At 45.5% G+C, this 21,146-nt stretch overlaps 10 protein-coding genes across 10 annotated transcripts; 6 read left to right on the top strand and 4 right to left on the bottom strand.

Annotated features, from left to right (window-relative positions):
* Positions 1 to 159: 159 nt before the first annotated feature.
* On the bottom strand, positions 160 to 508 carry C8R40DRAFT_1084599 (uncharacterized protein). The gene has a single exon (XM_046227304.1). It carries the CDS (start codon positions 460 to 462, stop codon positions 235 to 237), a length of 228 nt encoding a protein of 75 aa, XP_046091212.1. The 5' UTR covers positions 463 to 508; the 3' UTR covers positions 160 to 234.
* Positions 509 to 1,975: 1,467 nt separating this feature from the next.
* Positions 1,976 to 4,393, top strand: C8R40DRAFT_1166312 (major facilitator superfamily domain-containing protein; the record flags this gene model as incomplete). The annotated part of the gene is made up of 11 exons (XM_046230834.1): positions 1,976 to 2,524; positions 2,585 to 2,795; positions 2,852 to 2,957; positions 3,036 to 3,098; positions 3,149 to 3,161; positions 3,218 to 3,289; positions 3,361 to 3,511; positions 3,569 to 3,770; positions 3,834 to 3,928; positions 3,986 to 4,274; positions 4,333 to 4,393. 11 exons carry the CDS (start codon positions 1,976 to 1,978, stop codon positions 4,391 to 4,393), a joined length of 1,812 nt encoding a protein of 603 aa, XP_046091211.1.
* A 575-nt stretch (positions 4,394 to 4,968) lies between these two features.
* On the bottom strand, positions 4,969 to 5,619 carry C8R40DRAFT_467451 (uncharacterized protein). The gene is made up of 3 exons (XM_046235155.1): positions 5,555 to 5,619; positions 5,196 to 5,489; positions 4,969 to 5,139 (listed from the first exon to the last, which is right to left on the bottom strand). Exons 2-3 carry the CDS (start codon positions 5,413 to 5,415, stop codon positions 5,063 to 5,065), a joined length of 297 nt encoding a protein of 98 aa, XP_046091210.1. The 5' UTR covers positions 5,416 to 5,489; positions 5,555 to 5,619; the 3' UTR covers positions 4,969 to 5,062.
* Positions 5,620 to 5,896: 277 nt separating this feature from the next.
* Positions 5,897 to 6,752, top strand: C8R40DRAFT_1166311 (uncharacterized protein; the record flags this gene model as incomplete). Its single annotated transcript, XM_046230833.1, has 3 exons — positions 5,897 to 6,357; positions 6,407 to 6,500; positions 6,567 to 6,752. The coding sequence occupies 3 exons, from the start codon at positions 5,897 to 5,899 to the stop codon at positions 6,750 to 6,752; spliced, it is 741 nt and encodes a 246-aa protein (XP_046091209.1).
* Positions 6,753 to 8,999: 2,247 nt separating this feature from the next.
* On the bottom strand, positions 9,000 to 10,162 carry C8R40DRAFT_467088 (uncharacterized protein). The gene is made up of 4 exons (XM_046235153.1): positions 9,987 to 10,162; positions 9,619 to 9,845; positions 9,270 to 9,562; positions 9,000 to 9,215 (listed from the first exon to the last, which is right to left on the bottom strand). The coding sequence occupies exons 1-4, from the start codon at positions 9,997 to 9,999 to the stop codon at positions 9,092 to 9,094; spliced, it is 657 nt and encodes a 218-aa protein (XP_046091208.1). The 5' UTR covers positions 10,000 to 10,162; the 3' UTR covers positions 9,000 to 9,091.
* A 45-nt stretch (positions 10,163 to 10,207) lies between these two features.
* On the top strand, positions 10,208 to 11,529 carry C8R40DRAFT_467122 (uncharacterized protein). The gene is made up of 3 exons (XM_046235154.1): positions 10,208 to 10,747; positions 10,808 to 10,874; positions 10,935 to 11,529. The coding sequence occupies exons 1-3, from the start codon at positions 10,323 to 10,325 to the stop codon at positions 11,121 to 11,123; spliced, it is 681 nt and encodes a 226-aa protein (XP_046091207.1). The 5' UTR covers positions 10,208 to 10,322; the 3' UTR covers positions 11,124 to 11,529.
* On the top strand, positions 11,198 to 12,000 carry C8R40DRAFT_1084576 (uncharacterized protein). Its single transcript, XM_046227303.1, has one exon. The coding sequence runs from the start codon at positions 11,237 to 11,239 to the stop codon at positions 11,906 to 11,908; it is 672 nt and encodes a 223-aa protein (XP_046091206.1). The 5' UTR covers positions 11,198 to 11,236; the 3' UTR covers positions 11,909 to 12,000.
* A 1,398-nt stretch (positions 12,001 to 13,398) lies between these two features.
* Positions 13,399 to 14,732, top strand: C8R40DRAFT_1035439 (uncharacterized protein; the record flags this gene model as incomplete). The annotated part of the gene is made up of 6 exons (XM_046223506.1): positions 13,399 to 13,609; positions 13,673 to 13,859; positions 13,913 to 14,122; positions 14,188 to 14,219; positions 14,269 to 14,591; positions 14,658 to 14,732. 6 exons carry the CDS (start codon positions 13,399 to 13,401, stop codon positions 14,730 to 14,732), a joined length of 1,038 nt encoding a protein of 345 aa, XP_046091205.1.
* A 1,351-nt stretch (positions 14,733 to 16,083) lies between these two features.
* On the top strand, positions 16,084 to 17,883 carry C8R40DRAFT_466796 (uncharacterized protein). The gene is made up of 13 exons (XM_046235152.1): positions 16,084 to 16,237; positions 16,299 to 16,414; positions 16,472 to 16,485; positions 16,542 to 16,687; positions 16,742 to 17,015; positions 17,089 to 17,129; positions 17,181 to 17,199; positions 17,254 to 17,281; positions 17,338 to 17,359; positions 17,415 to 17,450; positions 17,500 to 17,524; positions 17,600 to 17,662; positions 17,723 to 17,883. Exons 1-13 carry the CDS (start codon positions 16,216 to 16,218, stop codon positions 17,742 to 17,744), a joined length of 828 nt encoding a protein of 275 aa, XP_046091204.1. The 5' UTR covers positions 16,084 to 16,215; the 3' UTR covers positions 17,745 to 17,883.
* A 39-nt stretch (positions 17,884 to 17,922) lies between these two features.
* C8R40DRAFT_1245234 (P-loop containing nucleoside triphosphate hydrolase protein) lies at positions 17,923 to 21,143 on the bottom strand. Its single transcript, XM_046233618.1, has 13 exons — positions 20,820 to 21,143; positions 20,358 to 20,766; positions 20,183 to 20,292; positions 20,058 to 20,122; positions 19,970 to 20,002; positions 19,710 to 19,922; positions 19,535 to 19,654; positions 19,360 to 19,481; positions 19,056 to 19,309; positions 18,507 to 19,003; positions 18,432 to 18,456; positions 18,195 to 18,383; positions 17,923 to 18,139 (listed from the first exon to the last, which is right to left on the bottom strand). Exons 2-13 carry the CDS (start codon positions 20,670 to 20,672, stop codon positions 18,022 to 18,024), a joined length of 2,061 nt encoding a protein of 686 aa, XP_046091203.1. The 5' UTR covers positions 20,673 to 20,766; positions 20,820 to 21,143; the 3' UTR covers positions 17,923 to 18,021.
* Positions 21,144 to 21,146: the final 3 nt, after the last annotated feature.

The following is a 21,146-nucleotide window of genomic DNA, read 5'->3' as shown; positions in this document are numbered from 1 at the left end:
ACACTTGCTACCCTTTGAACATCATGTCCCTTATCCCATTGCTATTGATGCTTTCTTCAGATGCTGTTCCTGTGGCTCCCAAATATGCACTAATTGCAGTCAAAATTTCTGTGTATCATTCTTCAATGCTCAATACCTCCCTGCAATGATAACCTTTCCCACAAGACACTCCTTTTCTTATGTGCCCTGCAACTTCCCCTCCAAAATTTTCTTCCATTGAATTCAATACTCCTCTCAACACACAGGTCCATATATGATGCCTCCACTGCATGTGCAAAGACAGTTTTTGAGAATGGAAAACAAGGCATTGAACACATTGGATTGTGGCTGGCATTGCAGTGGGCTGTGGGACACATTCACTGATGCAGGTACTGGCAGACATCTGTGGTCAAAATACATTGTCAGAGATGGTGGACTGGGCAAAAAAGTAGAGAGGTTGGTGTTGAAACAGCAGAACACCATGTCAAAACTGTAAATGCCTGCAATACAATGTATGTACTGATTATCATGCTACATTGTATCTGTAGTACTTGCAATAAAATTATTATCTTCATGTAATGAAAAGCATCCAGTACCAAGCAGGGTGCCATCCACGGCAGTGGAGCCTAGTTACATCCAATATACCTACCGAGACTCAAATTTGCTTTGACTCCCCGTGCATATCTCTCCTGTATTCTATTTAGTCGGGCTTGGGATCCCCATCATGCATCATGCATCATGATTTACAGGGGCAACCTATGAATACTTCAGGCGCGTATGTTAGCCGGATATTAACAGTTTCAGTGTGCAGAGGTCGATTTGTGTACCAGTGCTGAGAAATCGCGCAAGAACTCGAATTGGTATTGTGAGTACAAGTGCGTAGCACCGTCAGCTTAACAAGCCCGACCTCTCTGAAATTTATTGTTCAACACGTTCGTGAATGCCGCACGTCTTTCGTTCTCTTTCAGTCGTAGGTCTTCCTAAGGGTCTTCATCTTTGTGAGGTCCAGTCAGCTCGTTGGCACTGTAAGCAAATTATTCCATGAGTATGTACGCCGTAATACACTTCCCGAGCCTGCCTCGAGCACCTTGGACAATCTTAAATCTTTCGCTGATAGAAAGCTCAAAATTTGATCCCGGCAAGACCTGTCTATACTCAAAGACCATTCTCTACGGAGCAATACGATCATGTATGCGATATCTGCGTTCTCAATTTGGGGTGCCGGATTCGGTTTTGTGAATGTATTGTCGCAAGAAAAGTGCTGAAGATGATGATAATTGAAGAAGTTTCGAGAAGGTCTCCATAATCGATATCTGTTTTGTGAGGAAGGACTAGTTTACAGTCAGTGTAGACATTTCCAAGAGACGCATCTATGGGTGTAGTAAGCCGAGCAGGAGTGATGACTGAAAAAAACTCGGACAAATTCTGGTTCAGAAGACGCCTCGTTGGACACTGTGGACATTCAAATTGTCTATCGCTTTCTATCGTTGCTGACATAGCTGAATTCCATCGACTACTTCGCCTTCGTCCATACTCGACAGAGCTTATACAATCTTTTTGGAGGGTTGCTTTTTGTACTGCGCAGGTACGAGGCTATTTCTCGTAAAGTTTTGTTCTTTGCTGAAAACGCGATGCCATACAGGCGGATATATCACGCAAGCAAGCTTATGGACTCTCACCTACTCTCACCGTCTTCAACGGCCTCCACTGCTCCATGCGGATATATTACTCGTTCCTACTCGTTCTCGCGCAATTGAACCAATCCATTCTTACCTTACTTGCACTGCGTTGATGTCCACGGCCGCGGCATCCGATCAACTTGGAACGAACCCGTCTTCATGTCGGAATCCTTTTGAGTTTTTGAAAGGGAACCCGCTATGACAAGGTCTTCTCTTCAGCCAGATATTTCCTCCGCTCTAGCTTTTACCACTGTCAATTCGATAATCGGTGTTCCACGAAGAAGCGTACAAGCTTAGACTTCGGAAATCACAACGGGATGGCACCAAGAACTATCACTTCATTTGAAGACCGTGGTGTCCCATCGCCGCCGCCACATGCTTACTATCCAGGCCATCCATCCTTCCCTCTCTCCTCTGCTCATCCATATAGCAGCTCTGCTTACGCTTCGGCTTCATATTTCTCCGGATCTCCACGTAATGACCGTCGAGCGTCCTCAACGTCTTCCTCGCCTCCTGCCTCTTTCTTATCTTCGGAGTGGATCGATCGGCCCATTGGGACCGAGGATCGCGTGGAGAGGGCACAACTTAATAGGAACAGTGCGAGGCTCGAATATGACATCTCTGTCGAGCGTATAGACCAATTACCTTTGGAGAAGAGTGGGCACGGAGCTAAAGGAGGTAAAGGAAGCAAGGAAGGGAAAGAGCAGCTTAGGGTTGCCGTCCAGGAAGTTGTGGAGCTCGAAACAGAGTACGAGGTTGATCTTCTGCCAGAGGAACACCCTCAGCAGCTACCGCTGTGGAGGAAATGGTTAGCTGTCGTTGTCGTCAGTTGTTGCTCCTTCTGCGTTACAGGGTCTTCGTCCATGGTACGTCTCCCATGTATATTGTATTTTCTGTGCCAAACTCATAGAATTTTGTTGCAATAGGCAGCTTTTACAGAAACAGCGGTTTCCGAAGATTTCCATATTTCTCATGAAGTCGCTGTTCTTTCGGTTTCCCTATTCACTGAGGGCATGGCTCTAGGTCCTTTACTTACGGGACCCTTGTCGGAGATGTACGGGCGGAACATCACTTACCGTGCTTCATTCACTTTAATGTTTGCGTTCTCGTTCGGTGTGGCGTTTGCTCCGGACACAGGTGCGCTGTGCAATTATCGTTTCGCCGGCCATACGCTAACACTACTTCTCGCGTAGCTGTTTACTTGATATTTCGCTTTCTTTCTGGGTTCGTCGGTGCAACGTTCCTCAGTGTCGCTGGAGGAACGGTGAGCGATCTGTTCAAGAATGAGGAGGTGGCAAAGTAAGTTTTGTATAAGCTTTTAATGCTGTGATCAGACGATTCACTGACGCTCTTTCTGTGATGTATCTTTCTCTGCAGTCCGATGGCGTTCTACACTTGTTCCCCGTTTATAGGTCCTATATTCGGCCCATTGGTCAGCGGGTGAGCGATCTCCCTGTATTAAATCGACTCACCGCATTTAGATATTTCAGATTCATCAATCAAGTTCGTCTGTCTCTTTTTCTCTCACAGCCCCGTTCAACTTCACAACCTAATCTCAGAATCTCAATTGGCGATGGACGTACTACATCCTAACAATATGGATTTTTGTCCAGACGATCTTGTTGTACATTGTGCGTGCTTGGCTATTTATCTCCATCTTACTTGTAGTCCTCAGTTAGAGTTCCTCTTATCTCGTCTTCAGTGTGTGCCAGAAACCTATGCCCCCATTCTACGCAAATGGAAAGCTGCAAGAATGCGAAAATCTACAGGAGAAGAGGCTTATTGGGCTCCTCTTGACAAGCAGGACAAGGATGTCATGAAAGCGATGTTGGTTTCTTTCTACAAACCTTTTGGTAAGCCTATGCTATCTTTCAATATCTATGCTCACTGAACTCATTTGCATTGAACAGAACTCATATTCTATGAACGCATGGCGCTGCTCTTAAATCTCTGGACATCGCTCGTCCTAGGTATTCTATACCTCACTTTCCAAGCCTTTCCAATTATTTTCACTGAGAAACATGGATTTTCAATTCAACAATCTGGATTGACCTTCCTTGGGATTGGTATAGGGATAGTTTGTGCGATGCCAACGCAGGGGTATTTCAATAAGTGAGTTTCCGCGTATCCGATGATTCTGTGCGTAGAGTTCTGATGTGTCTATGGTTAATGAAGATTAGTCGTGAGGGATGCAAAGCGAAATGGTGGAATAGCTCCCCCAGAATCAAGACTTTATATGGGTGAAATCGGAGCCATCCTGGTTCCGATATGTGCGTCAAATTTTACTTGCCTTCTTGACATTTCTCACCCTAACTCTCCCATCATAGCGCTCTTCTGGCTCTCCTTCACTACCTATGCTTCCGTCCCCTGGGTTGTCCCTATCGTCGCCTCCATCCCCTTTGGCATTGGGCTGTACTATGTCTTCACTGCTGTCTTTACCTACCTCGTCACTGCCTACCGACCGCTTGCAGCAAGTGCCATGGCAGGAAATACTGCGATGAGGTGTACGTTCGCGGCGGTGTTTTCACTGTTCGCTGGGTATATGTATGATGGGATGGGTACTGTGGGTGCGACGGCGTTGTTGGCAAGTATAATGAGTGTGATGGCTCCATTACCGTGAGTGCATCGTCGTCCTTACTATTTCGGATGCTGATATTGATGTCCTACAATGAAGGTTCATATTTCGACGTATTGGGCCGAGGTTGAGAGAAAAGTCGAAGTTCGCAGCGCATTAGATGTTATTTGTTGACTGTGTATTTTGCTGTACTTGTTTGAATAATTGCTCGGAAATATAATTAAACTTTCTCAAGTGCGCTTATGGCCACTTCGACACTTTCCTGTACATATTGGCAAAGGTGTTATCTCTCTCTCGCTAAGCTGGTTTATTGTTTGGGCATCCCCTCACAGGTTTAGTATGTTAGCGAAGTTTCAAAACTCATGTATGTACAATGTTACACTCCAAAATACATGATGTGAATTTCAAGGCAGATGACGATGGATCTTGAAAGCTTGAACGTGGAACACTAGTTGAATGAAAAATATAGACCTTTCCTTTGCAACCCTGTGTGGAAATGAGCAAAATCAAGTTCATATGAGATGTGAGCATAAATGACTTATCTACCATGATCAAAGAAGAACAGCCATTATAGGGTTAGAAGTACTGACTGGCAATTGACGAGCTCGTTTCGAGCCCAAAGCCTCAATTAAAAACTTCTCCCTTTGAAGGCTCTTGATGAAAATCATATTTGTCAAAACAGATATGAGTTGTTTAGATGGAAGGTCCTACCCAACTCTTGAAGGACTCATATGGAAGAATATATCTGCCACCTCTGATAAAGGGATGTTGATAAGAAGTGGTTGGAGCTCCCGAACCATTTCAAGATCGTCGTGCTTGACAGCATGTGCTAAAAGTCGCCTCCGCTTAGACTGCAGACTTGACCCATCGTAACACCACGAAGAGCAGCTAGGATACAGAACTTCTCTGTGATGCGCAATAGCTGTTCATCGATTTGGTCAACAGAATGTATTTGAACGCACCAAGATGGATTTTACACGTATAAATCATCGAAAAAACTTGATACTTCTCTGCAGCCTCCGCGAGCAGCATTATATCATCAAACTTCAAGTCTTTCAAAGAGGGGAATGGACGAGGATAGATAGCTTGGAATAAGATTTCCAATGTGTCACCTCCCTCAGTGAGATGTACTATCTCTTTGGCGTCTGTCACTAGTTCTGCAGGGGGGCTGCTGTGGTGCATTCAAGATACTTTTTATGAAGTAGACATGGCATTGTCGGAAGATCGAATGGTAACGTCGGCGTCTGGTGCGTTGACTGGAATTTGGTCGTGAAACATAAATATCACTGCCTTTACCATTCAACGCAAGTAAGGTACTTACAGTAGGAACTTATCCGAGCTGGAGCAGGTTCCTGATCAATCACATCTATAAAATCTAGAGCCTCAAGTATAGACAATGTCATTGTAATTACTGGACAGGAGAGAGACACACACAGCGAAGCGCTGGAAATATTTTTCTATTTCAACCATCATTTCCTTGCTGTATGTCTTCTGCAGATGAGGCTTCAGACAGTGAAGGAGCATCAATTCAAGATATAATTAATATCATGGGTAAAGAATATCATGTACTGCAGACGCTATCAGTGTCGGTATGTCAACAAATCTTATTCCGGCGCTTGGTACAACATATAAACTCAAGACTTTGAGGATCTACTGTCGAGCCATGTCTCTCAACCTCTACCAACGCCATCGCGGCTTCGGGCCAATAATGAATAACACTTACTACGACGACCACGGCGATACAATATACACAGTGCACACTCCGTTTTCGCTGAGTCTTCATCGGACGACTACTATCTCCAAGGCCATTCATGACACAGCCGGTGGTGGTGGTAGTAGAGAGGCTTCTACTTTTGCTCTTGCTCGACGGATAACTGTTGCCGACGAACCAATGGGAGGATCTCTGATCGACACAAATTCATTCCTTCATACCTCAGACGACGAACATGCTGTATCTCTTCCCGGTGCGACAATAGGCGATATCGTTGGTGGTAGCAATAGTGTGGCTACCACACCTGTTTCTCCTCCTCCTACAATGCCACGCCCAAGAACTATCGACCACAACTTCATCTACGTCGCTCAAATCGACTGGAAGGTATTCCGAAGGCTCCAAGATCCGTTTCGGTACGGGTCAACGTAGTGGCTCGGAGATACCGGTGAAGGACCTTTTCAGGAAAGAGGGGTGGGGATTTTGGGGTCCTCATCGTGTATTCACCGGTGAAGATGGTCAAGAATACAGATGGAATTTTGGGAGGACTCATCCCCAGGTACGTACATTCGTCTTGCTGCGGCTTCAATGTTCTCAGACCCAAGATTCAAATTTGGTACTCCAGTTAGTCCTAAATGATGTGTCAAAGATGCTCGTCGCGACGTTTCATCAAGAGAGACTATTCTCCAAAAACAATACGGCGCGTTTGGAAATATTTTCTCCAGGCCAACACATGATCGACGAAATTTTCGTGACGTTCACGTATATCGAGAGGTTACGCAGAGCGAAGGAGAGGTCCGCGAAGAACTGAAGGCTATCATTCACCCATCCATGATGTCTTCACCGTATTCTTTGTCCATGCTTCGTCTGTATAGCCTCACAGATCAATTTCGGAATACTTTCAAACCTTCTTCCTCCAGCTTCGTATTGTCGGAATCTACATTCACGAGCATGAGCCACGCACTTGAATACACGTACTAGGGGCTTTCTCTTTCGAATTCGGCAACCAGTCATAGCTCTCGCTATCACGACCACGAAACAGCGACCGAATCAGAGACGCGGCTCCGCTGTTAGCGTTGCGTATGCATTCACCTCTTTTCTCGGACGGAATTCACCAGTATTTCGCATGGAAATGACGTTGAAGTGAGCGCGAATGGGATTTAGAATATGGCTGTCCGCTACGATGGATTACATTCAGATGCTTAGTGACGATTCTATGGGCATAGTGTGAGTAATTGTTTATCGTCTACGCATCAATATTTTACATTCAATGGGTCAGCCGCCGTCTACATAATGCAAATGCACCCACACAGACAGGTTGAGGGTACGGTCGATAACAGACCGACAGCGTGTGGTCGCCTTCTTGTCTTGTTCGAGAAGGAAAAACTGCGTTCCCGTTCAGACTCTTATACCTACAATCGTGGGTAGTGGCTGAACCCTCGTTTCTCATGATTAGGCAGCGACCCGCGTTTTTGACATAGTAACATTCTGACTCGTCCCTTGTTACTCGGTTCGTCGAAGGAAAACGATCGTCCGTCAATTCGTTCAATGATCTACGAATAGGTGATACGAGCACCCCCACCTTGTCATCTACGGACATGTATGAGCATCGCCAAGCATCGGTACGCTAATTCCACACGAAGTCGTCGTTATCCATCGTTGCCCAATTCCACGTTCGTGGGTTGTTCGGATTCTGCTCGGCAGTAGGACTATTAGTGATATACCACCACATCCTAATCACGTTGGCTGCCGTAGACGGCCAACGGCCGTCGTGCGATATGATCTGAGTAGCAGAATTCTCGATAAAAATTTTTTTGGAGTGATATTTTTGAAAGAAATGGACCAGTCGATCTCGGCTGATTATAGGATTCCCCTCCGCATGATCATTTAGTAGTTGGAATTGGATTCTGATGATTGGAAGGTCTTGGTCTTGTGCTGGCCCGTACGTGTAGGTCGGCTCCCTCTGGTTGTCGTCAGTATCACTGCTAATTTGAACGAGCTTAGACTCACAAAGACTCCAGGTGGTGCAGCCTGCAAAACTACAGCGAGAAGCCCCCAATATGAAGAGGCACACTGCGCGAAAATGCATTGGTGGGTAATTTCTGGAGGATGAGAGACGGAGCGAGCTTTTTTTGTCTAGGGAGGGCAGAGAACGAGACGTTCGCTTTGCGAATTCGGGGAGCGCACAGCGAGGCGAAAGAAGTAACTGGCCAGCAGCTCCGAAGGAGGTTAGACTTCTAGCTTGGCTTTTTATCTGCTGGTGGGTGTAGAGGTTAAGAAGGTCGGAGCGACTCAGAGGCTCGCGGAAGACAATCTTACTTTCTGTTAAAGTTTAGTTTCTATCGATCATCATCCATCTTTGATGTACCGAGCGATATTTTTTCTTATCTCGCTTTTCGTTTCAAAGGTCAACGGATCGCGAACGGCTCTCCCCTACTTCGAGTTTGACCGCAGGGTTAAGGAGGATAGTGAACAATCACTTGCACCCTTACATACTTACTTGGTCTTACTGCTTGAGGTTACCATCATCCAACTTTGATGCAATGAGCGTTTTTTTTTCTCTTTTTGCTTTGATGACTGTGTAGCTCAACGAGTAACGAACTGGTCCCACTCTATTTTGCATCCCGTTGGTCTTCCTGCATCTGCATACCAAACTTCAGAACGCCATAGGTTGGATACATGGTAAACTGGTTGTTCGGGAATCGGACCTCGCCAGGATAGGATTGATGATCAATTCTAGCAGGAGCCATTTTTTCTACTGGAGGTCTCTTAGAGACCAATGAGATGACATTGCTTCTTCTGCTAGTAAGTTGTAATGCTAAATCCCTCTCTATTTGTTCCTTGATGACATGCCAGTTAACCTTGTCTTACCTTTTTCTCTTACTAGCATATGGGTTATGGCTACTTATAGTGAGCCTCTATCTCAATTCTTATCATAAAATCAATGGAGAGATAGAGCGCACATAGAACTCATGCAAAAGGAAAGCCAGCGACGTAGGTTCGGGGAGTCTGTATCCCATCATTTTGACACCCCTTCAACAGTTGAGTAGAGGCAAGAAGAGATTCCAAAGTTGGAATAACATTACTAGCCTACTCGTCTTCTGAAGTTAGTCCCCTGCCATCACTACCTCTCGAAGCATCCATGCCCATTCATGAAGACCCTGTGTTTTTAGGGAAGTAATGTTGTTCCCGAGTCCACGTTTGAGGATGCGAAAACTGTCCAGGATTGGGATGATTACAATCCCACCACCACATAGTAACTTTTCTGTCATCACTTGGCCATGCGTCATTACTGGATGTAAACTGATCAGGAAGAATGGATCCTAGCTCGGAATGTGATGTCTTGAAAAGGGTGGCCAACCAGTGTTGGGCAGCTTCTTTATTTCCTCCCGGGTCACCATCATCGAGAATGAACAGAATTTCGATCTTTCGTGCTGTTTCGGGAACGTTTCGGTGGGTATCGCTCGCTATTCGGACGTTCTTACCACCCTGTTCGAGGCTCTTTGAATTGGAGTCCTTCATCCGAGTCGAGAGACTACGAATCAGGTTGTTCGTTGGTATTTTCTGCTCTATGTTCTGTCTGACATGGTATGATGCAGAGGACAGTCCGCTGTCATGGGCCTGATTCACAGAAAGTGAGAAGAGTAATCAGCCCATATAGTAAAGTCAGAACTCGCAATGAACGGTGCAGCCTGCACAACAGCAAGAAATGCTGAAACGAGGAGATATCCAAGGCAACCTGGACGCATCGAAGATTGAGTTTTGCTTGGATGAGAGCGTGATGTGAATCGAATGCGTAACGCAAAACTGGCCAGCAGTTTTTGGGGGGGCAATAAGGGGCAATACCGTTTTCGACGACCTCGTTTTATCTGCGCCTTGATTGCTGCAGGGTGACAGATAACAACTGTTGTATTGTATATAAATCAGCACCACGCTAAATTACCTCAATGATCCATGATTAAATTCTTCGAAGCAATCGAGGCAGTATATGTACCCACCCACTGCAGTCCGCTGGATCAGGCTGGATCAGATATCGATTGCGTACCCGTCAGAGGCATTTATGACTCTTCCCCGGTCCCTCTCCTCTCAACTCCCAACTCAAAGCTACCAAATTTCCCGAAGGTCTTCCCTAACACCGTTTGCAATGTGACTATGTGTACTTGGTCTTCATGTGGGGGCTCGGGAAGAAGTCCTGTGAAGGAGTTGACCGTGACACTGCCTTGCTGCTCAGCCTTTGCCATATACCAGACGCCTCTAACATATATAGACTGCGCAACATACTTAGGAAACCTGCTACAAAACATGTAATATGTAATAAACTGTAGAAGGTGTATATATACAGACATTCTCGAGGGCTGGGCATCGATATCTACTCTCAGCCATGTCATCTCTCAACCTTCACCAGCGCAGGCCCCACGATCCCGAAGCCATCCTCAAAAACACGTATTTCGATGACAATGGAAACACAATTTACACAGTGCATACACCACTCAAATTGTTCGATAGTACTAGTGTTACCACCATCTCTAAAGTCGTTCCTATTCCTTCCGATGGTATTATCGATAAGGCTCTACCTCTTACCTGGCGGAAATCGGACTTGGATACCTTGCCTCCTGACGGCGATGATAAACATCCAACACCATCTCACGAGGCCGATGGAGACCGGAGCACTTTTGAATACATTGCTCAAATTGAATGGAAGATACTTGAAAGCTCAAAGATACGATTCGGGTGGGGTCAGCACAGCGGAAGAGAAGTGTTGGTAAAGGACTTTCTTAGAAAGAAAGGATGGGGATCTGGGGGTCGGCGAGTCTGCTCTTCTTTCCTTGCTGATTTGGTCTGTTGATGAGCAGTGAACTCCGTTAGACATCGTGTTTTCACGGCCGAAGACGGAAAAGAGTACCAATGGCGTTTGAGTAGTGGACACTCCGAGGTAATGTATTGCCGCTTCCTTCGACCCAATCAAATGCTAAACGTCACCTCTCGATTGCAGTTGGTCTCGTATGATGCCCTTAAGACTCGCATAGCAACATTCCACCCTCTCGTGCTGTTTAATTCGAAAAAGAATCGCGCGCGCCTCGAGATCTTCCCTCCGGGTCTACATATGGTAGACGAAATTTTTGTGACGTTCATCTATATCGAAGGATTGCTGGAAGGAAAGGAGAAATCTACTTGGGCCTGACAGGGACTGTTGTACAAGCCGAATCGATTGGTTGGAAATGGGTTCCTTTGCATTATGAAACATACATAACATACATAGTATAATCGTTATCTTGAAACTACAATATGTTGTAGATGAATATCGACTCATCGTTGTTCCTCGTCCAATGTTTATCGTGCTCGAGAATCAAGGCTGAGATCACTACTGCATCCTTGATCTCCTCGGCCTCTGGAAGCATGATGATGTGCGGTAATGCAGCCTTAGAAGATCCTTCTGAGGGTGTCTGCACATGTCGTTTCCCTTCGAAGGACGCTATACGTTTCTGGTTCGATTCGGCGAGGAGCTACGGAGAATGTTGTATTCAGCAATTGCGAAGTATATTAGCATATATTCTTGAAACATACCGTGAACGGCCCATTGTCGTACTTCATCCAAGTGTACTTCTGCCCTTTCTCTTCGAATGTCGCACTAAATCAAAACAAGAAGGTAACTCAGCGAGTGCTCATTTCGGGGAGAACAGAAGGAACGTACGCCAAAGCAGTCACTTGCACAATCATCCAATGGCTCAAGTGCATACTCTTTCCCCCAGCAAATGTGATCGTATCAGGTACAATCGGGTGGTGCTGGAACACTGCGAGGGGTTCACTGCTCTGATCCCCCGCCCGATGAAAAATCATTTTCCCGTGATGCGGAATCCTCTCCACTTTATAGAGCTCATTTCCAGTAGCTCGATCCGACACAAGGACGTCCGCTTTGGTTTCGAGGACGTCGAAGACGGCGGAAGCTTGTTCTTCAAAGGTGCCTAAGTGGGGATAATGAGGGACGGTTAGCAAAAAGCTTGACAAAATATACAAGGAATAGATCAGGAGGACATACTCATATTTGATTATAGATTCACTGTGTTATATAGTGTGAGTAGATAGAATTGGAGTGCTTTACAGTAGCGCATCCTCTATAGAGGGCCTTCCTTATATACGCGCCCATCGAGTGACCCATCGAACGACCTTGTGATGCGATTCGTGGCTTTCCGGGGACCGATATGTTATCAGCCTCGATCGGGCCTCGACCATACAGTCTAGGCCTAAAAATAGTCGAGGAGGAGGAAACCTGAGGATGAGGCATATACGCTCATATGCGGGGCAGATTCGGGTAGACCTGGGTAGACAACTGTAAACAAGTTTGATTAACCGAAAGACCGTTAGCCTAGTCCTGTGATAGCCTGTAGGCTGTAGCCCCAGATTGTATCACTCAATCATCTTCTGATTCGACAGTGAGTATCTTTTGCGTATTGCTGTGGTCGGATCGAATAGCACGGTCCAGAATGATTGAAGACTAGGGGATGGTGGATCTATTTGATTTGAATCACGACTAGTCGTTCGTATAGATCAAGAGTTGTCATTCTTGACGTAGAATGGGGACTATCAGAACATAGATGGTGTGATTGGAGTATTTGCATTCCTTTTGTACCGAACGCGCGCTTGCGAGCGACCATATCCCAACGATCTACGATTGTTGTAGTTCATCGATGCATCAAGCTTGGGTGTCCAAAGCCGCCTAAATCAATGCGTCAGAATCCGGTTCCTCCCAATCGTTTAGAAGTTATGAAAACAAAAAAATGAAGGCAATCGAGTACATGCTGTTGAAGACTTTCTGATAAATACTGGAGACACTTACATGATATGTAACATCTCGGACAGCTATTACGCTGATGCAAGTAGAATCGGTTGACACGAGTGGTCTTCCTTCTTGACTTTCATTGTCGACGACGAGTTGAAGTGTATCACGGAACTGCGTGGCCAATCTGCTGGTGCGGGTCTTGCAATAGCACACCCGCGTCTCGGAGAGATGCATGCATTCGTGAAATCCTTTGCTTCAGGCTTCAATGATATGAATGGGTAACTCGTCCATACGAAGTAGCGCTATCATACTATAGAATGCAGAATCAGGCATCAGAATCGTTATAAGAGGGAGAATTACACACACGTTGGTAGCACCTCTCGCATCCTCGGTCAATTCTAACTGGCTGGCCTCTCATTGTGAATAATTTGACCAAGAAATTCAACGAACTTGGCTAACCGTCTCGAAGACTAAACGAAGTTCACGCCTTCGTGAGAAACAAACAGGTGATAAAAGAAGGCAAATCCGGGCCGATTCAAGGACCGCTATTAGTTCTCTTCATCGAGACCTCTATCATGACGCGCCGCGCGTTCGACGTCAGCTTGTCGGCATCTGGTTCTCAGACCATGATGGGGTGTATATAAATATTTCAAGGAGTAATGACATCCAAATTCTCAAAATGGGCCGTCTCACCTTGTGGCGCTTTATTAGCGAGCAGTGGCAGACAATCAAACCAGTTGAGAAAGTCGACCTGACTGGCAAGACTGTCATCATCACTGGCGGAAATGCTGGTCTCGGCTTTGAGGCTGCCAAACATTTTGCGACTATGAATCCTGGTCGCTTGATTATAGCATGCCGGAGCGAGGAGAAGGGCAAGGCTGCTCTTTCCAGTAAGTAACGGTACTCCAAATCGTTTGTTGGCCTCCTTAATCATTCCTTAAATCCTGCTATAGAGCTCTCACAAGACACAGGCTATACTAAAGCGGAAATTTGGACTCTTGATCTCACCCGCTTCGCTTCCGTGCGTGAATTTGCAGATCGATTCGAACGTGAAGGCGGGCGTCTCGATATATTGGTAGAAAATGCTGGTATAATCGGTTCAACTTCATATGAAAAAACGGAAGATGGATACGTCTCTATGTGAGCTTTTTCTATGGAACGGCTCTCAGCCCTCAAGACCTCATTTTCAATAGCCTCCAAACCAATGTCATATCCCCATCTCTCCATACGCTTCTACTTCTCCCTTACATGATAAAAACCGCGGAGGAGCACAAGACCAAACCAAGGATCGTTCAGGTCTCTAGCGACGTTCACTACAGGGCTATGGGCAAGAAGAACAAAAAGTTTGCGGACCAGTCCAACATAATTGACGCGCTGTCGAGTCTTGAATATCATAATCAGACGTAAGTAGAATAGGGAATGGGGACTGCGTTCTGTGCGCTCTGTACTAACGTCAAATATTTTGCAGACCTTTGAACAGCCACTATTTTGACACTAAACGTGCGTATACGAGGCATCTTTGAAGGAAAGCGATTGACGCTGAGTCCAGTGCTCAACGTCTTCTTCGTGCGTGCGCTTCAAGCCCGTCTTGCAAAATATCCCTCTATAATCATCGACGCTGTTAATCCTGGATATTGTTACAGCGGATTCCGCTCGAGTCTCTCAGGAGCGAGAGCCTTTATCGACCATTTAATGGAAATGCTTGTCGCACTTTCGACTGAGGAAGGTGGCCGTCAGCTTGTCTGGGCTGCGGTCGGTGGATCTGGTTCGGAGGAAAAGCTCAAAGGGGGGTATGTCTCGTTCGGCAAAGTCGTGGAACCGAGCGACTTTTCTATCAGCGAGGAAGGACAAGCACTAGAAGAGAAATATTGGGTAAGTTCAAGTAGTTATTCCCTCAGCCGCAAGTGTTTCATTAGATCTCCTCCTCGTTTCTTGCAGAATCAACAGCTGGACATCTTGAAAGGAGTCGATCCGCGTGTAAAGCAGATTATCGATGAGTACCTGCAGAATTAATATTAAGTGACTTATGTATACACTGGAAAATCGGTTCTTATTTCTTCTTGGATAATTGGAGGGATACATTTGGTATTGAGGGATGATATCCGCAAGGCGCTTGAGCCTTAGTAGTGGGAGCTACACAAAAGGAGCTAGACGCCTTCGACATAAGCAATTCTGTATCCGGGTTCAACTGCGCGAGTCTCGAGAATGTATGACTAAGAAATTACTGATGCGGAAAACTCTCGGGTTTTCCTTCGCATTCATGAAGCATAAGCAGCCCTGGATAAAAAAGTAACCATTTTACCGACATTCTTCTTTCGTCGATCCTCTCTCAGGCTGGTTCAATGTCTATGGCTACAGTTTTAGTAAGATTTTTGCCCGTGGAAATCATCGTATAAAATATGTTTGGGAGTTTGGCTTTACACCGAGGTACGCAGTCCTCTCGGTGCTAACACTGATGAATTATGCTGAAGGTTCTTCGCTCATCACAGGCCGAGCTGAATTTACTTATGATCAGCTTATGATTATCTCTCTGGGCGCACTCCCATTGTCAACTCAAAAACTTTCCGCGATGATGTAAGTACAGCTTAGTCTCAGTTCAATCCGTTCCCTTTTACCTTTGCTTGATCTGCGTCAGAAATAGAAGGAAACAGATCAACCCGGTCCCGTTCTGAGTTTCCTCTAAACATCACATCTGCGTGGACACTCCGTTCCCTTCGTCTGTGCGCTAATATTGAGGACGGTCTGGCTCAACGACGGTGCCGACTTGAGGATGTACATCCTCAGCGGGCCATAATCATCGTGAGCATAGCTGTTCAATCGGGATAGCCTGATACTGAACATTGCGGCGTGTGATGTGTAGCTTGTTGCGTGTGTATCTACCGGTACCTCCACAACAAGATTGACGGTTGCTCAACGCCGATTCAATATACAACTGCCTTCCTGGTGACATCACACCGTGTACTTTGTCAAAATCGAAGGCCTAAGGGTATCAACATCAGAAGTTCTCAGAACATGCTACATACACTTGACACTTTTTGAAAACTATGACAAATCAAAACCCGTATGGACATACTTCTTCGCCTCCATCTGTGTACATATACCAAATTTGCCGGATACGAGACATTCAGAAAATACGACGCCGACTTCGGACACCGGTTGACTTCGTTTAGCTTGAAGGCGGATTCAAATATCTATGAGTACGGAATTCATTTTCACTCCGTTTTCACTGTTTGAATGACTCTGACATGGGTTTTTTTTGGTAATATCATAGAACCCAAATCACTGTATGTGTACATACAATACCGTTTTTAGAGTTCTGCGCTTGGCCGAGATCAAACGCCCCATTCGGCCGTATATCTGTATTACACTATACTATTAAACGCGATGCAGACCGGTACAAGACCACCCTGATTTTCATTTGATTTCCTACACCGTCCAAGTCCACCAGTCCAGCCTCCCTCAACCTTTCAAGTAGTGGGCTACCTCTAGGCTTGAGATGGCCTATGATGCCACTCTAGGTAATGTTTCAAACTTCAACCGAGGATTTCGAAGAGTGTTGATATTATTCCGCCTTGCTAGGTGCTTTGGAAATCGGCATACTGATAACAGGAGTTCTCTTTGGAGTCATCACGGCGCAAGTCTACATTCACCACCAGAGCTTTCCACATGAGTCGATATGGATTAAACATGGGATGGTACGTGGTTAGTCAATAAGATGAATCGTGGTCGTTGATGCAGTCTCTCTGGTGTAGGTGGACCTCATGTGGTGCGTCAAATATACGCCTATCTCCAACGATTCCAAGAGTAATTGTCTATTTTCAGGGTGATCGAACTCGGCCACACAATATGCGTATTTCATGCGATTTACTTCTACACTGTTACCCACTTTGGTGACACAGACGTGATCGGAGTCCTTCCCGTATCAGTCGGCGCCGCCGTCGTTCTACATGGTCTCGTCCTCCTCATTGGTGGGTTATTTATTCTCAGTTTACTTGAACCAATTAATGCGACTCGCGGGATAGTGCAGGGGTTTTTCACTTATCGCATCGCTCTTTTCACCGGGAAACCTCACATTATTCCTACTTTGAGCGGTATCCTGATGTTTTGTCAAGTGTTGGCTGTCTACACGCTCAGTGCTCAGCTCATTACAGTCGCCACCAAGAGTCTCAGAGACTTCATGGATAAATGGGAGTGGTTAATGTTCACCGTTCTCATCTTGCGGGCAATTGCGGATGTGTTGATCTCTGGCAGTCTTGTTTATCATCTGGTGCATAGCCGAGATGGAGCGTACAGATCGTAAGGACCTTGATATACACTCTCAAACCGAATTTATCTTTGCTAACCAACTTCCTCTTCTTTTTCACTCTAGTACGGTTGCCATTGTGGATAAATTGATTCTATGGTCAATAGGTCAAAGTTTACAACCACCTGTTTTGCCATCTACTGACGAATCGGTTTCAGAAACGGGTATTGTTACCAGGTTAGTTTAGGCTGACTTACAGTCCTTTCCATCATTCGCCAACACCGATATTAGCATGCTCGGAATTTTGTCCATCATCTTCGTAAGTAAAAGCCCGTCTTCATAATCTACATCGCTGATAGAGGGTAGGTATAATAGTACTTGACCCTGAAGAATACTTGTGAGCTTCACACATTTCTTTACCGAAGCTTACTGACCGATGAACTGAACGGAAGATGCTTGGCTGGCCCTCCTGATGTTACTTCCCAAAGGTACAAAGTTCGTTCGTCCTTGTCATCTATCTTTAATATCAGAATGCAGTATTCTCCAATGCGATGCTCGCCAAGTACGTTTAACACTCGTGACAAGTCGGGGTATATATCGGTGATGTTTATGTTTCAGCATGAACTCGCGGGTGAAGCTGCGTAATATGTCTCGCTCTGAAGTGGATTCGACAGGTGTTTTTGCCTTGGGCGCGTTTGCGGCAAGCGTCTCACGTATCACTGTTATGCGCCCTGTCTGATCCGCTGATTTCTACGTGTAGGCAGTTCCATTCGGACCTGTGAGCGTTGATGTGCGTACGGAGATAGAATCGGATGCTAGGGCTTCTACTTACGAGACATCTTGGACGGAGAATGCGTCTAGTACTGAACATGCCGATCAGAAAAAGCCTGAATTGACAGTTTAGAAAATTGCTCATCATCTCATGTACTGTATGTGTTATATGCTAATTGTATAAGCATTGACTAGGTAATTCTGGTAAAGCAAAATCTACATATCCATCAAGGGAATGTACATATTGTATCTCCAATTCATCCTCGAGGAGTGTTGATTAACTCTGAGTCACAGCAAACTTTCAAAAGCCTGGGCTTGAATCTTGTACATCTTGTGGTATTCTCCCTTCTTAGCAAGAAGCTCGGCATGCGAGCCATACTCGGCCACCTTTCCATCTTTCATACACCTAATGAAAAACTTCGGTCAAATCCAATTCTAGCAGAATAAACGTCTTGTCTCACAGTATCTTGTCTGCATATTTCGTCAAGTGTCCAAATCTGTGGGTGACAAAAATCATGGTCTTGCCGTCCCTTGCTTCCCTCAGATTGTTGAAGAGTTGTAACTCTCCCTCTGGATCAAGCGCTGAACTTGGCTCATCGACAGCTACAAACTTTATATCTTCGGAGTTGAAGCGCATGAATGTTCGGGAGCTGCACAGAGACATTAGCAAAGGTGAACATAGATTGAAAAGTACGTACGCCACTAGACGCTGTCGCTCTCCTCCTATATCCAAGTTTCAGCAACAGAAAAAAGTAAATTTGAAACGAACAGACCAGACACTTCTACTTTTTTCTTGAGCTGTTTCAACGCTGCAGACAATTCTGTCCCCTCATTTTCTTCCACTCGAGAACCGTACTGGATTGAGAAAGGATCCAGTATAGTTTTCGCTCCGTTGTTGAGTTGATCCAATATCTCTTCCGCTCCTCCCATTTGTGCTGCCTTGTTGATTAAGTCGACATTTGTCATAGCTTCCGGGTAACCGAGCCCGATGTTCTCCTCGATCGAGAGAGGGAAAAGCAAATGCTCCTGCGTGAGAGTGGCGATGGATTTTCGGAGGTCATGGATTTTGTACCGACGTATGTCTTCATCATCAACAAACACAGTCCCAACATCTACGTCGTACAAGCGAGTCAAGAGTTTGACGAACGTCGATTTGCCGCTTCCATTAGCACCAACAATCACGACGAGTTCCCCAGGCTCAATTCGGAATGAAACATCACTCAGAGCTTTCTTATCTTCCTTACTTCCGGGATATGAAAATGAAACATCCCTGTGACAAGGACTGTTAATCGCAGGCTCTGAGCGACGACGTTACTACTCACTTCAGTTCAAGAGCCATACCTTTGCCTGAATGCTTCTCGGGCGGGTACGAAATATCACCTTCCTTGATCACGGGGAGTGTTTTCTCTAGATCGTAAAGGTGTTGCGTGCGGCTGGTGTATTGGCGTAGTTCGTTTGCTTGGTAGAAGACATTCCAGAAAAGCCATCGTAGTAGAATGGCTGATTGCTGTAAAGAAGCAATGGTGGACAGGCTCATGGAGGAGGGTTGAAGCAAGGAGATAGCAACATAATACATCTTGAAAAATGGTCAGAGAATCATCAAGCTCACACATTCGGCATACACACTAGAGGAAAATCTCCAACAAAACCTGCGATTAAACCTGCAATCACCGTGCCTTTTGTGTAATATTGCATTTCGGGTGATTCCATGGATATCTCTCCTAGGCTTCTTCGAGCATTTCGAAACTCTACAAGTAAGCATAAGTTTTCCTGTAGCCCACGAAAGAGCGGATAAGCATACCGGTGATGATGTACTGAATCAAGTTGCCACTTAAAATATCTGATCTGAACTCTTTCGACTCCAGGCTTTTGAGTGATTTCATTCTGAGAAAATCAGGATTGGTGGCCTCGACAACGCGACCTACATACAGGTCGTCAGTAGTGCCACAAGATAAAAAGGCAAATCCACCACGAACGCATTGACCACATATTTCGTGAAGAAAAAGCTCCAATCACAGGCTTTATGAGGCATAATGTGGCGAATATTATCCCATGGTTTCCAGATCGGACAATGTGGAACATGAACCCAAGCTGGCTGGCTACTGCAAAGAGTTTCGTACCCAGCCCGAGCAATGCGCTGAAAGCATTCCATGGTATTGTCGCGTTGAGGTGATCATCAGTTCGATTATCTATTGAGTGTCAGTGCAAGAAGGAAACGATATACGGCAGAACAAGCCTTGTATTGTGCGAAGGTCCATACGGAATCTGGCTGAATATACAATTTTGTTAGCTCCTTGTGCGCACTATGAAGGCACAAAACTAACCAACGAGGAGGAAGTCGTCGTAGTGATGCAACACTCTAGTCTTGGCCCGTGATTCCATGTCCCGACTAAGTATGATACAATTCAGTATAGTTATGCGAGATTTTACTTGACTAAAATATATTTACCTCCAATGATCTATCAGAGAGGAGAACATCACAATAACCATCCTCGCCACAACCGCCATGATCAGAGCTTGACCCTCTATTCCATCTTTTGAACTAAGCCCAATTTCAATCTATAAACGATTCAAAAAAATCATGAACATCGTCGAACTCGGCGCCATAAAATGTCAGTGCGTACGATTTGAAGCATTCGGGTTTCCAGACCCAGAAGTACGACTTCTTCAAGCGAGTCCCATACCTTTGCAAAAGCCATGATAGAAAGCATCACGGGCGCAAGTTTGATGACGTCCTCAACAAGTCGTTTGAGGACATTGAGCCCTGTACGCCACGCTTCCACACTCTCTGCGAAGTCAGGAGCAAAGAAAGACGACACTCGTTTCTCAAGCAAAACCCGGAAGACGCCTAGCTGGAGCGTCTCGATCTCGGTCTTGCTTGAACTTTTCGACTTTTTGTCGCGATTGTTTACTGCAGAGCCGAGTTTGGAGGACGCCATTCTTGAATATCTTGGATGAGATAGAAACCAAATCCTTTGTAGTTCTTATATCCTGTAGCCAGCGGACTTTTAAACCGAGTCATTAGAGAAGAATCTAGGACAAATAGGTGAGCGCTTCCGAAAGGGTAATCGATAAATGTGGCACACCTATTAACTAAAATATTAGATTGCCTCACAACGAGCCGCCCACGCCCACACACCATTACTCAAAACACATCCTTCAACAGCATTCAAATCGAACGTCGAGTCAGGGAATGCAAATCCCTAAAATCTCTAAGAGAACAAAGGAGACACCGCTTTGTGGCAATAAGGGGGCTGCGTCAAGAATCAAAAGCCTACCATTGCATTCCTCCTCCAAAGATGACTATGTCTGAATTCTTCTTTAAACAAAAGGTCGTGCAGCCAATACGTTGACGCAGTACATCTGGCTCGGGCGTGTACTATACTGCAGGTGTACTACTAGCATTTTTGAAT

This window comes from Lentinula edodes, assembly GCF_021015755.1.
Source record: "Lentinula edodes strain Le(Bin) 0899 ss11 chromosome Unknown C8R40scaffold_3, whole genome shotgun sequence".
Lineage (NCBI taxonomy): Eukaryota > Fungi > Basidiomycota > Agaricomycetes > Agaricales > Omphalotaceae > Lentinula > Lentinula edodes.
This window is presented reverse-complemented; position numbering and strand designations above follow the sequence as displayed.